At 55.3% G+C, this 12,802-nt stretch overlaps 1 protein-coding gene across 4 annotated transcripts in view; it reads right to left on the reverse strand.

Annotated features, from left to right (window-relative positions):
* The window catches only part of LTBP2 (latent transforming growth factor beta binding protein 2), a 100,021-nt gene extending 89,526 nt beyond the window's left edge, over positions 1-10,495 (reverse strand). For all 4 annotated transcript variants that reach the window (XM_070514066.1, XM_070514065.1, XM_044774011.2 and 1 more), the window contains exons 1-2: positions 9,864-10,495; positions 3,292-3,362 (exon numbers count right to left, since the gene is read on the reverse strand). In XM_070514066.1, the coding sequence (XP_070370167.1) occupies positions 3,292-3,362; positions 9,864-10,357 (565 nt within the window). In that variant the 5' untranslated portion in view covers positions 10,358-10,495. The remainder of the gene's footprint in view (positions 1-3,291; positions 3,363-9,863) is intronic.
* Between the last annotated feature and the right edge of the window lie 2,307 nt (positions 10,496-12,802).

Here is a 12,802-nt window from a genome sequence, read left to right on the forward strand (position 1 = left end):
TCACTCCCTGTGCATGGACAGTGCATTGGACCCATAGATATCTAGGAGAGACCAGGGGACAGATTGAGTTTCCACACGGTTCTGGGACTAGACTTCATTCTTGGCTGGGAGACGGAGATGTCACACACCCATCCTTGTCAGCTCCCCTCTCCTGCTGGCCACGGAGGCACCCCACATGTGTAAAACTGCTAGGACAGAGTCATAAGCATTCCCCGGCATTGGCAGTCTTGGCTCCAGCCAGGAGAGCAGCTGTGGGGAGGGGAGAGGGAGACACAAACCACTAAGGGAAGCAGGAGAGCCAGCTGACAGGGTGCGGAGCCAAGAGCCCCACATTCTACAGAGCTCCGGACCCAGCCGTCCAGGGCCAACACCCCACCACCCACGTGGTTCTTGTTAGGCTCATTAGCAGCAAAACAACAACAAGCGAACAGCACAGAGCCCAGCTAATGAGCACACAGACCTTCAGTGGGCAAGCTGACTTCAAGTGGGAAAGGCTAACGCCCACTGGCAATTCCTCCAGGATGGCTGCAAGCCTGCGTTCAAGGGTCAGGGAGGACAACCAGAGGAGCAGCAGGGGAAGAGGGCTGGGGAGAGGAATGAGAGGGGCTGAGGACCCCCAGGGTGGAGTGGGTATCGGCAGCATGCTGCAGGAGCCCCCCGCTGGGGCAGGGGTGTGCACACATACGCTGGTTCTGACAATCTGCAGTCTCACCCAACCTCCAGTTTCCAGTGTTGAAACTAGTTTGGCAGAGACTAATGTTGGAAAATCATGAACAAGTTAGGAAACTGACAACCTTTGGGGCCGGAGGGCCAGCGAGGCCCATGCCCAGACCCCTCTGGTGGCTGGTATGAGGACCACTCCCTCTGAAACCTCCCTGCTCCAGCTTCAACTCAAACCTCAGCAACACTCTCTGGTAAGCTCGCTACAACTTACCAACCCTCCTCCCCATCTCCAACCCCAAGTCCCTTCCTGGGCCTCCAGAGGCCCCCAAGGCCCTGGTACTCAAAGTGTGGTCCCTGAAAGAGCAGCATCAGCTTCTCCTGGGAGCTTGTTAGAAGCACGGATGCTCCGGTCCCACCCCAGACCTGCTGAATCAGAACCTGCACTTTAATAAGATCCCAGAGGATTCCAGGAACATTGAAATTTGAGTTAGGGCCCCCAAGGCAGATCTTCCTATAATTGACCCCAAACTCTGCTCAGTGATCTTCAGTCCTGGCTAGAAATACCTAGGATGCTTAAAAAGTATATCAGTGCCCAGGTCCCGGCCCCAGAGTCTGCTTAGCATAAAACCACTCAGCTACCCACACCCCTGGCTTCTCTGCTCAGGGCAATTGCTGATTTTGAGCCCCAGATCCTCCTCTAATGAGCTGTGTGATCTTGAGCAAGTCACCCCAGTCTCATTGTCTTCATCTTTAAAATTATGAAGGACAAGTGTCTCTCCTCCAGCTCTGTCCTCAGCCACAGAGGGCCTGTCCTCTGAGAGTCCCCACTAATCCAGGTTCCCTGAAAAGGAAAGAATTTTCAGGCAGAAGATCTGCTTTGCTGCTTGTTTTTGAGTTTGGGGTTTTGGTTTTTTTATCTGGAGATCCTTAGAGAGACGCAAGATTCTGCCTGAGTTTCAGCGTCAGATGGGGGAAGGGTCAGGGCCATGAGGTGTGAGCCAGAACCAAAAGCTTGGTGAGCCCGCATCCCCATCCCTGCAGGGATGGAAGCATCCCATCTCATCTCCAGCTCATCCCCAGCTTGTCCCCAGCTCCAGAGGCATCAGAACCAGAGGAGAGCCTCCATCAGGGCTGGGAACACCGTAGATTTTGTCATGCACCTGAACCATTAGCTGCGAAACTCTCACACTGCAAAGGGCCTGGAGGCTCATCCTTGGGCAGGAAGTGGTGCTGGGGAGGCTGAGGCTTTGCTGCCAGGCTCAGGGCCCAGCAGACAGTAGTGGCAGCTCCAGGAGGCACAGCGGAGTGGAGCTCCTGGGGCTGCCACATAGAGCTGGGGAGCTGACGGGGCTCAGGACGGGCTTTGGGGAGTGAGGGAAAAAGATCCAAGGGGCTCCCTCAAACCCCCACATCTGTTATCACCTGTGGGGATTCCAGACTCCAGAAGGCCCAGCCTCAGTTGGTCTTAAGAGGGAACAAAGGTCCATACATAGAGGTACAGGGTTCTGGAGTCAGACTGCCTGGATCCAGCCCCAGCCCCAGCGTTGGAGTAGTATGTCCTTGGCCCTGTTTCCTAACCAACCTGAGCCTCAGTTTCCTCATCTGTGGGTGGGGCAATCCGTAAATACTCATGTTACAGGATTATCGAGAGGCTTAACCAAGATAATGTGTGTGAAGAGCTTAGCACAGTGTTGGGTACATAGTCAACGCTCAGCTGTTAGCTAGTAGTAGTAGTAGTAATGGTAGTAGTACACTGTCATCCCCAGTTCACGGATGTAGAGAACGAGGCCCAGAGAGACAAGGTAAGCCATCTGGCAGCAGGGTGTAATGATTAAGAGGAGGGACCCTGGAGTCAGGTTATTTGCGTCCAAATCCTGCCATTTCCAGGCCATGTGATCTTGAGCAAATTTCCAGTCTGTGCCTCAGTTTCCTCATCTGCCAAATGGATAGTGGTACTACCTGCCCCACAGGATATGTAAAGTGCACTTGCACAAAGTGAGTGCTGCATAGCTATTGGCTTTTGTCATTGTTGTTCCCACTTCAGGCACCACCAGTGGGGGCTTGAGTGCAGTTGCTCCTTGGTTTCCACATAACTGAGATACTATTCTCTCTTTCCACTCATCTGGGCCAGCCAGCAGGCTTCAGAGCAGTAGGAAAGAAGGCTGCTCCAGACACAGGATCAGAGCCTCACCTGAGCATCCTGGGAGGATGCCCCACACAGGCCAGAGCAGAGGTGGATTCCCAGAGCGCGGGCTGTGTGTGGCACCCCTGGAAATGTGCCATGCCGAGGCTCTGAGGCCAGGCATGTTCTGCAGACCACAGGGCTGTGTGGGCACCTAAGGGACCCTGTGGTCACGGCGAGGGGGGCATCAATACAGTGGACACCAGGAGGGGAAAGCAGGAATCTTCAAAAACATGAGCAGGGATTTTGTTTGAGAAGTTGTTTTCAGTTGGAGACATTTTAAAATCTCCTCCCTTCCACCGCACACTGCCTCCACTCCAGAGAGGGGCTGCATCCTCACGGGGCAGCCTGGGGAAGACACTTCTGCCCTAGTTTCTGGAGTCCCCATGCCCTTCCCATCTCGAGGGAAAGAGAGGGAGAGGGGTGGAGGGGGTGGAGGCACTCACGTTTGATACAGAAGTTGGTGCTGTTTGCCGTCGTCCATCCCGGGCAGCACTGTCCCCCGCAGACATTCCTCCTGTGGGGTCAGCAAAACAGGGTCAGCAGCAGGGTGCTCAGAGGGGGACTGTTTCCAGAGCCCACTACAGGCAGGGCCTGGGGGAATGCTGCAGGCTGGGCAGACTGTCCCCCTTATCTAAGGAGGCTTCACGGCCCAGGGGCAGGCACTTTGGGATCCCGCAGATCTAACATTGAATCCTGACTCTGCCATTCTCCGTGTGACCTTGGGAAACCTCACTTTCTCCATTTGTACAATGGAAATAATAATACCTGCCTAATTGACGATTAGACGAGACGGGGATATATAGCATCTGACACAAAGAAGGCACTCCACTGGGACAATAATGGCAGTGATCATGAAGATGATCTGAAAGCAAGTTCAGAGAGGTTCAGCAACTTGCCAAGGCTGAACAATAAGTGAGTCCGGAGCCCGGTTCAAACCTGAGTTGGCACAACTCTAAGTCATGCTCCAAAAATACACACCATAGTCCTTGCCCAACAAATGCTGACAACCCAAGGGAAGCTGGAAGACACAAATAGAACAGTCTTGAGGACATACATATGCATCACTTGCCAACAAATGCACACCTGGAGGAGCCTGAGCCTTCGAGACGGCTGGAGCATGGTGAGACTGAGCACTGGGTGGGAGACGGGAGGAACGGGGGCTCTAGAATTCCTATTTAAGAGGGGCTCAGGAGGTGGCAAGCAGGGAAGAAGGAGGGGCTGAGGATTTGGGTTAAGCTGCCTCTGCACAGCGAACACACTGTTTTAATTTGGGCAGGCCAGTGGAACTAACTTTATGGGGGATGGTTCTTCCCCTGCTACTCCTTGGTGCTGGCACCGAGGGCACCCACGGGAGACAGTGATCCGCAGTAACCACTGAGGCACTCAGCCAACCCACCCGACTTTGCTTTCAGGAGTCTGGTGAGGCCCCCTGCAACACCAGCAGGTTCCACCACCCGTGGCTCCCCACCTAAAGAGCCAATGCCTGGACCTGGTGACTTCCCTAGAAGGGCTCTTCTTGAAGAAGACCTCTGGGCGCCTGACTCCATGGCTCAGGCCAGGCCTGGCTCTGGCTTGCTGGACCCCAAGATTATCATCAGAAATTGTCTACCAGGCACTCATGGAAACTTAAGGGGAGTGGGGCGGCAGAGGTGCAGAGCCAGAGAGACAGGGCGAAGGACGGAGCAGGGGGCCATTCCTGTGACCTCTGTGGCCAGCATGGTGAGCATCTGGTCCTGCTTAGGAGTTTATTTGACATTTGAGGGGACCCCAAAGCTTGTGTGGCTTTTGGAGCCTTCACAAACATTCAAAATAAATTCCTCAGCTTGAGAAAGCTGAGGCCCGCTCCCGGCCCCTTGGCCCAAAGTTATAGGGAGCTGCCTCCCAGGGAGCTCCCAGAATGTCCTCCCAGCCAAGAGCTGCGCCATCCCAGCCACCTTGAAGTCTCTCTGGACCACAGCCTTCAGCAGCTTCCTGGCTCCATGAAGTCCTCCTTCACATCAGGGCCAAAGTCATCGGGTTCTGGGGAAGGGGCTGATCCTCATACCTGGGGTGTCTGAGTGTGTACCCTGGTAGGAAGGGGAAACTACCCACCATTTGTAAATCCCTCCCCTTTGTGGGTGGTGACAGAGCCTCTTAGAGGCCTTAGGAGGTCTTCAAGAGGAAACAGACTGCATGCTCTGGGAGTTTCCTAAGAACTGGGGTCTGTGGGAGCCCAGATAGCACAGGCTGAGGGGCATGCCTGGTTGGGAGGTCACGGTGTGGAGCTCAGCTCAAGGAGGTCCTCTGAGCCAGCTGTCACCCCAGATACACTCAGGATGGCTTTGCAGCTGACTGTAGGTGGGCAGCAGCCAGGCCTGCCCTGCCTGTCCATGGTGGAGCCCTCAGAGCTGTCAGGGCCACAGTGAGGACTGGCCAGGATCAAAGGCTGCTGGGCAGGGGGACCAGGGGCTGGGCAGGCACTCAGAGGGATTCACGGACCCACTGGGGGCCTCTGAGGATCCTTTCTAGGCCAACATTAGAGTCTTGGGTCGAGGGTGAGGGAGGCAGCTGGGAGATGACCATTCAGTGGTCTCTGGCTAGCTGGAAAGAGTAAATGGGGCAGACAACTCAGTGGTTCTGACTCCCTGGAAGGTATCACTCGGAGATGATATGAGCCCAACCTTCCAAGCGACACCACTCAGCAAACATTAGTGCAATATCCAGCATCACTGCCCAACCCTTGGGGATGCATCTGGCTAACAGCCTAGGACAGCTGCTGCTCCACCTGGGTCAAATCTGATCATACTGGTCCCTTGTAAAAAGCCTCCCATCACTCTCCACTGGCCTCTGCAAAGCCAACCAGGCCTCCACCTGTCTGTGCAGTCTAATTGCTCCTATCACTCCTCTCTCATCTCCATGACCTTGCACAACCAAGGCTGTGATCCTCCAAGGATACATAGTCTGTCACCCCCATTGCACCCTATATGGTCACATTTTGATGCTTTTGCTGAAGCGGCTCTCTCTGCCTCGAATGCCTTCCCTCTCTTCACTGCAGATTGAAATCTTTTGCATACTCCAAGACTCCCAGATCAAACATTACCTCCTTTGTGTAAAACCTCCCCTGTAAAATCTACCCAGCCTTCCCCATTCTCCACCTACTGTGATCATTTAGTACTGACTGTCTCAGGTTGTTGATGCGTGGGTCTCGTCTTGACTATCTTGAGGGTTCTTTCTTATTCCGCTTTGAGCCACTAGGGTCTAACACAGTGCCTGACACGCGGTATACACGTAATACTTCTTTGTTTCATGGAATCCAGCATCTCCCAAAAAGTGGATGAGCAGCTCTGAGGGTAGGGAGGGGGTTTCGGTTTCCACAGTCACAGCATCAACACTGCTGAGTCAAGTGGTGAGAAGGGGATGGCCATGTCAGTGCTCCTTCTACCTGATTAGATCAGTGAAAATAGCCTCTGTCTGAGGGTGGTCTTCATGCCACGTCATCCCCACAACACCAGCCAGGCCCCCCCCTTCCACTAGGGAGAACACGCCACAGGGTGAGCTCCCTAAGGGAAAGGTGTCTGGCTAGAATTTGAGAGCATTTTGTTTTCATTTCAATTTTCCTACAGGTACCTTGTCTTCACTACAAGGGGTATTATTTTCAACTTATAAGAGGGATACAAAGTGTCCTTGAAAATGGATTTATTTATGTAGAAAAATGAGTCAGGCACTGTTTGTAATAGCAAAAAAATGTAACTCATCTAAATGCCCTCAAACAGGAGGATGGATAAATAAACTGTGGTATATTCAGACAATGGCATAATATACAACAGTTAAAGTGAATAAACTCGGGCTGATTATATTCACATGGTTAACTCTCAAAAATCGAACGGGGAGGGGGAAAAGCAAATTGTAGAAGGATAAAACAGTATGGTATCACTTATCTAAATCTAAAATATGCAGAAAATTATTGTGTATTTTATGGATGCATGCATCTGTAATAAGAGTATAAAAACATACATTGGAATTGTGAGTAAATTCAGGGTAATGGTTAACCCTGGGGAGAGAGGGAGACAAATTTATAGAGGAAATTTCAACTAAAAACGTCAGAAGCAAAATATGCCAAAATATTAAGGTTTGAAAAAGCTGAATTGTTAGTTATATTATTTCAAGTACCTTTTTGTACGCTTGTGCAAAACTTCATAATATAAAATATTTTAAAGTAGATAAAACACAAATACCTGTTATTTTAACAATGTACACATTTAAATAAAAATAATAGAACAAGAGAGAAAAGAGAGAGGAAAATATTATGAAGGTGTTATGCTGTGAGGCTAGCTCAAGAAACATTGGATATCGGGAAACAATGGCTTAAAAAGTCCCCTGTAGGCTGTAAATTTCATCAGTGCAGGAACTGTATCTGCTCTGGTTACACTGTATCCCAGACATCTAGCACTGTGCCTGGCACATGCTTAATAAATCTCCGTGGTGTGCAATAAACCTCCACTATATTGCAAGTTCCATGAGGACAGAGGCTGTGTTGGCCACTGCTATATTCCTACAGTCCAACACAGTGCCTGGTATATGGGAGGCCTTCCAAATATTTGTTGAATGAATGAATAAAGAATCCCCTCTAACGGAGATGCAATCCCAAGCTTCACCAGCAGGTGGCACTTGGTCCTTGGCCCTGAGCAACCTACAAAGCAACTGCGAGAGAGGTCAGTCAGCCTGGCCAGAAGCCATAAGCCAGAATGGACCTGGGTAGAAAGGGCCGATGGACAAGATTGCCAGTCAGCCTCTGTCCAGCTGACTTGGAGTGGCTGGCTGGAGTGCCAGAGGAACTCACCCTTTATCAAAGCTGCAGAAGATAATCTGGGGAAGAAGCCAAACCCAGCATATGATATGATGTGTGCACCTGTGTACTGCAGGTGCCTGTGGGTGGCACCCTGCCCATGTCCTTATACACCTGTGCACATCTACTAGCCTTATTGTGGTGACAATTTGCTTTGCTCATCACCACCTCATTTCACAACTTCTACTAGTGCACCCTCCTACCTCTCCCCTCCACAATCCCACCTTACCCCCACCCTTACCTAAATGCCTGCAGTATAAACTCCTCTATGATCTGGCCCAACCAATGCCCCAGCCTCATCCCCATGGCTTCCCCACACCAGGGTGCAGTCCTGCCCCTAGGCCAGTGCCAACAATGAAAAGCCCTTGGGCAGTGCCACACTTCTGAACCCCATTCCTGCCACCTCCCCTCTGCTTCCCCACATGCTGCCCATTGAGCCCGAGGGGCTCCATCTCTTAGAACGCCCTTCTCCTCTGAGTTCCTCAGCCACAACTGTCCCATCCCTTTGTGTTTAGCATGAAGTGGCTGATACTAGAAAGCACGTTCCCCAGTACATATCTGCATTTCTCCAGCTGGATTTTAAGGAACTGAGTTGCTCTCCCTGCAGGAGCAATGCCTTGGTTTCTGGGCCCCATCCTTTACCCTAAAGTCTGCACACTTGCTCCTAAGAAGTACGTATTCACTTGCACAGGGAAGGAAAACACTGATGCATGGCAGGTGCCCCAGTGACACTTGTTAACTGATTCTACGTGTGAGCCACTTGGCCATGCAGGGGTCTGCTCTCCGCCGGCTTTATGCTGGCCCTCACTCACTCAACAGATGTTTAATGAGCATCAACTACATGCAGACCCTGTTCTAGGCACTGGTAAGACAGCAGTGAACAAAACAAAGCCTCTCTTTTCACAGAACTTGCATTAGTGTGGGCTGGGAGACCAGACCAATGACATAGAAACAGAAATAGAAATATAGGAAGTCAGCTGGGAATAAGTTCTCTGAAGACCTATAAAGCCAGGTGAAGGGAGAGCTGGAGGGGCAGAAGTAGTGGGAGAAGCCTCTCAGAGCAGAGGTCTAAATGAGGAGGTGATCCTGCTGAAACAGGGGAGAAGAATGCTGCAGCCAAGGAGAACTGGAGTGGAAAGGCCGGAGGAGACAGTCCTGGGGAGTAGAGCTAGGGGTATGTGCCCTTCATGCCGAGCAGCCAGACTAAACCCAACTGGTAAATGGGGCCCAGGCCAAGAGGGGCTGCCAGAGCCCTTCCGAGCCTCTGCGACAGAGCCCCCACCCAGCCCAGCACTGCTGGGTGCTCCCGTGCCCTCCATTCTAGAAACACCTGTCATACCCAGTCAAGGCAGCACCCTCAGCCATGATGATCCCCGACAGGGGATGGGGGTTGCTGGGGAGCCTCCTCATGCTGCGAGGGCATCACCGGCGGGCAGTGGGCTGTGCCCGGGGAGAGGGCAGAAAAAATAAATTGCAGGGTTGGGGGGAGTCGCACTGGTGCGTGAGTCGGGCTGACCCCTAACTACACAGACACACACAGACCCACTCTCCAAGACACACTGTGCCGCAGCCACATCGGGGCCAGGCTTCCTGCCCAGGGTGCCCAGAGCCCACTCCCACGTTCAGCCTTCCGGGGGCCAAGGCCGTCCTGCGCCCCAACCGATACACTTGTCCCCACGCTCAGGCTTTGCTGGCAGCCCCCTTCCCGCAGATGCAGCTGCTTTTGCATTCTAGAGCCTCAGACATCCTCCACCTACCCGCGCCCTGCGCCCGCTCAAACTCGCTTGGGCCTCCAGCGCCTGGAACGCTCACCCCGCTGCCCCCTCCCGGCTCCCTCTCGGATCCCGGCAGCGCCGCGGGCGTCCTCGGGCACCGGTTAGCTGAGGGCGGCAGGAGGGCGGGCGAAGGCAGAGGTGCCTTGGGAAAGGATTTAACGTCGGGTCTCGGCGAGCGGGTTCGAAAGGGTGAGCATGGTGTTTCTCTTTCCCCTCATCTCTTCAAAAGCGCATCAGATCTCTGAGCCCCGGCTTCGGGACCTCGGTGCTGTTTCCCTGCAGTACTGAGACCAGAGAGACGAAGGGCACGAGCCTGTCGCCCACTCCTCTCCCCTGCACATCCCACCACGAATGAGCACACCGGAGACCCGGCCCTCGCTTCCCCAGCCCCCACGCTTCCCTCTCCAGTGCTCACCCCGTCAGCCGCCCTCGCGGCGGGGTTGGGGGCGCAGCCCGGGGCCGCTGCAGGGTCCCGAGGCGCGGGAGAACCGGCGCGGCGCGGGCTCGAGGTGTGGGCTGCTGCTGGCCGGAGGGACTGCTTCTCCGGGTCTGCGCAGGTGGCTGGACTCGCCGCGGCTGCTGCGCGCGGGGCGGCCTCCTAGCCTCCGCCTCGGTGGGCCTCCTGGGGCTCCCCCAGCCGAGTTGGGCCCGCTCTGTGGGCGGCAAGCCCGGGAGGGGCGCGTCCTGCTCCCGGAACAGACTGTACACCTTGGCTGCAGCCGCTGCGGGGTGGCTGCCCCCGGGGCGCCGCAGCCGATTCGCGTCCCTGCCCGCTGGCTCTTGTCTTCCCACCGGCTCCCTCTGAGCATGACCCAAGCCCACGAAGAGAGCCAGGGTGAGCGGCAGGAAGCTCCTCCAGGGGTTCCGCCGGGCGCGCCCAGGACAGCGGACGGTGGTCGGTGGCCTCATGGCGCTGGGGGCGGCTGGAGAGCGGTGCACGCGGGTAGCAGCACCGGGGCTTGCAGTCGGTGCGCCTGGCCGCCGGCGGGCTGCGCTCCGGACACCTCCTGGCGGTCCGCTTCGCCTGGTCTAGGGGCCCCCGGAGTCAGGCTGCGGGCCGGGGCTCTCCCGGGAGCGAGGGCCAGGCGGCGGGAGCGGCTCGGGTCTGCGCGCCCTGCGCCTCCCGTCCGTGCTGGGTCTCCAGCTGGGCGCGCACCGCCGTTGCACCTTCGCGCCTTCTCCCCTGCCCCGTAGCCTTCTGAAGGGGAACCGCAGTTTTATTTTTGGAAATCTCTCCCTGTTCTTTCGTCTCTTTTATCCCCACCGTGCCCCCTCCTCGGAGGGACAGCTCAGCCCCCTCATTACGGGAGAGGGAGAGAGGAATTCCAGCAACACCCACTTTGGCACCGGGAAGCGAGCGGGCGGCGAGGGGGGTTAACCCGTGAGGAGCTAGGGACGGCGCAGGGCTGACCCGAGGGCTAGTAGGGGAGGTGACGCCTGCTGGGACAGGGACACCTGAGCCACCTTCCTCCCGTCCTGGGCAAGCTCGAACTGCTGACCTGTCCCAAATTTATCTCCTGCCCCTGACCTCGGGGACAAACTCCCGGTTGGATGACCAAGGCTGCAGCCTCGAAGGTCTGAAGGAGGCCTGTAGAGGTACCAAGAACGACGTGACAGAGACAGGACCCGAGGGACCGGCGCCGAGCCCCTTCGCTTCCCACCCCGGCCGCTAGGGGCGGCCGCCTGGGGTGTCTGCTGCCTCTGGGGCCCCGCGGGGTGCTCGCCTCCCTCGGCCGCGGCCCGACGCGGGAGCGCAGGCAGGTCACCTGGGGGCGCGCGCCCTCTAGTGGAGCCGACCCCGTCCTTGGCTGTCCTACAGCTGGTAGAGAGACCTGCCGCCGCCAGCGGCCTTTGGCTCCTTGATCTTGATCCCCTTCTGGGTGCGTCAGGTCGAGCCCAGGCTGAGGCGGTGATGGCGGATCTTGGAAGAGGTGCCCTCTTTCTCACAGAGGCATTGACATGGAGGATCTGGACTAAGGTCACTCAAGGAGACCGCACGTGTCCAAGAGGGGAACGAAATCCTGGCCTCCTGCCTCGGGCTCAGAGCTCCATTCCCTGGACTCCCAGCCCAGCCCCTCACTCTCTCGGTAGTTTCCCGAGGAGGATTCGATGAGCCTTTGATCTGGAGTGTGTGTGCCCACATCTTCTTGCGTTGGCAGTGAGAGGGCAGGGCCGCAAGAATGCCAGTTGCCACCCATGGGAATGCCGCCAACAATCAGCTCATCATTCACACCCAGGTCCCCCTGTCCGCAGGCCTAGAGGCCTGGCGACCATGGCTGCCCGCGGTGCATTTCTGCAGCCTACTGTTTCCTGGAGAGGCGGGGGAAGGAGCAGACAGCAGGGCGCCGGTTTACAACTTCCCACCCTACGCGAAGGACCCGCACAGTCAATACCCAATGTTGGAATGCAGCCTCAACTCCTGGCCTTGGCCTACAAAGGCCTGGGGGACTGGCCCCGCTCAGGTCTGTCTGACCTCTCGCTGGTCACTCACCACACGGCAGCTACAGTGGCTCCTCTCTGCTCCTTGAGCAAGCCGAGAGAATGCCCGCTTCCCTCTCCCTGGCACACTCATCTCCAAGACGTTTATGGGACTAGTTCCTCATCACTTCTCCTCTCAGCTCAAATGTCACCTCCCGGAGTGGCCATCTCCCACCCCCTAATCTCCCAAGCCATCACTTTCTAACCCAACACCCTATTTTACATTTGTTGCTCTGATTAGTTGAAATTCTCTTATTTGTTTACCTGTGTAACTTATTTATTGAATGGGCTGAACCTGAGGAGGAGCTATCAGGAAACAGCTATAATTTTCTCACCTGGCTGCCTTCAACCATCTTATGGTGAATTTCCCTTCCCCACCCTTAATGACACCTCAAGCAGAGTCCTTGGCTTGTCAGTCCCTACCAATCACATGAACAGTCTCATTTCTGTAATTAAGACCAATTTTCAGGCACTAAAAAGTCTGGTCCTGTCCAAACCAGAACCTCATCCAATTTAATCAATCTTGTATCCAACTTAATACTCCACTCCTCCCCCCGCCAGGCCTGGCCCTGGCTCCAGATCCTATAGTGGGGACAGTGGGGTGTGGCCTGTTTGTCTGACTTTCCTTTTCTGCTGTGGCTCCTCGGTATCAGGGTTAGGGGAGAGGTGTTAGAGGAAAAGTGACAAAGTGCTATGAGGCAGGTGCCCTTGGCTGGCAGGTGCCATCGCTAGCTCTTTCATGGGCACATTTGTGGGTTCGTTGGAGGTGCTCTGCAGGCCCCCCACCCTGCACCGCTCTATTGAAGCACCCTCTGGACAACCTCTCACTGACCCCTGTATACTCTATCCCCCGTGGGGCTTTCCCACCACAAACCA

This window comes from Equus asinus, chromosome 7, assembly GCF_041296235.1.
Source record: "Equus asinus isolate D_3611 breed Donkey chromosome 7, EquAss-T2T_v2, whole genome shotgun sequence".
Classification (NCBI taxonomy): Eukaryota; Metazoa; Chordata; class Mammalia; order Perissodactyla; family Equidae; genus Equus; species Equus asinus.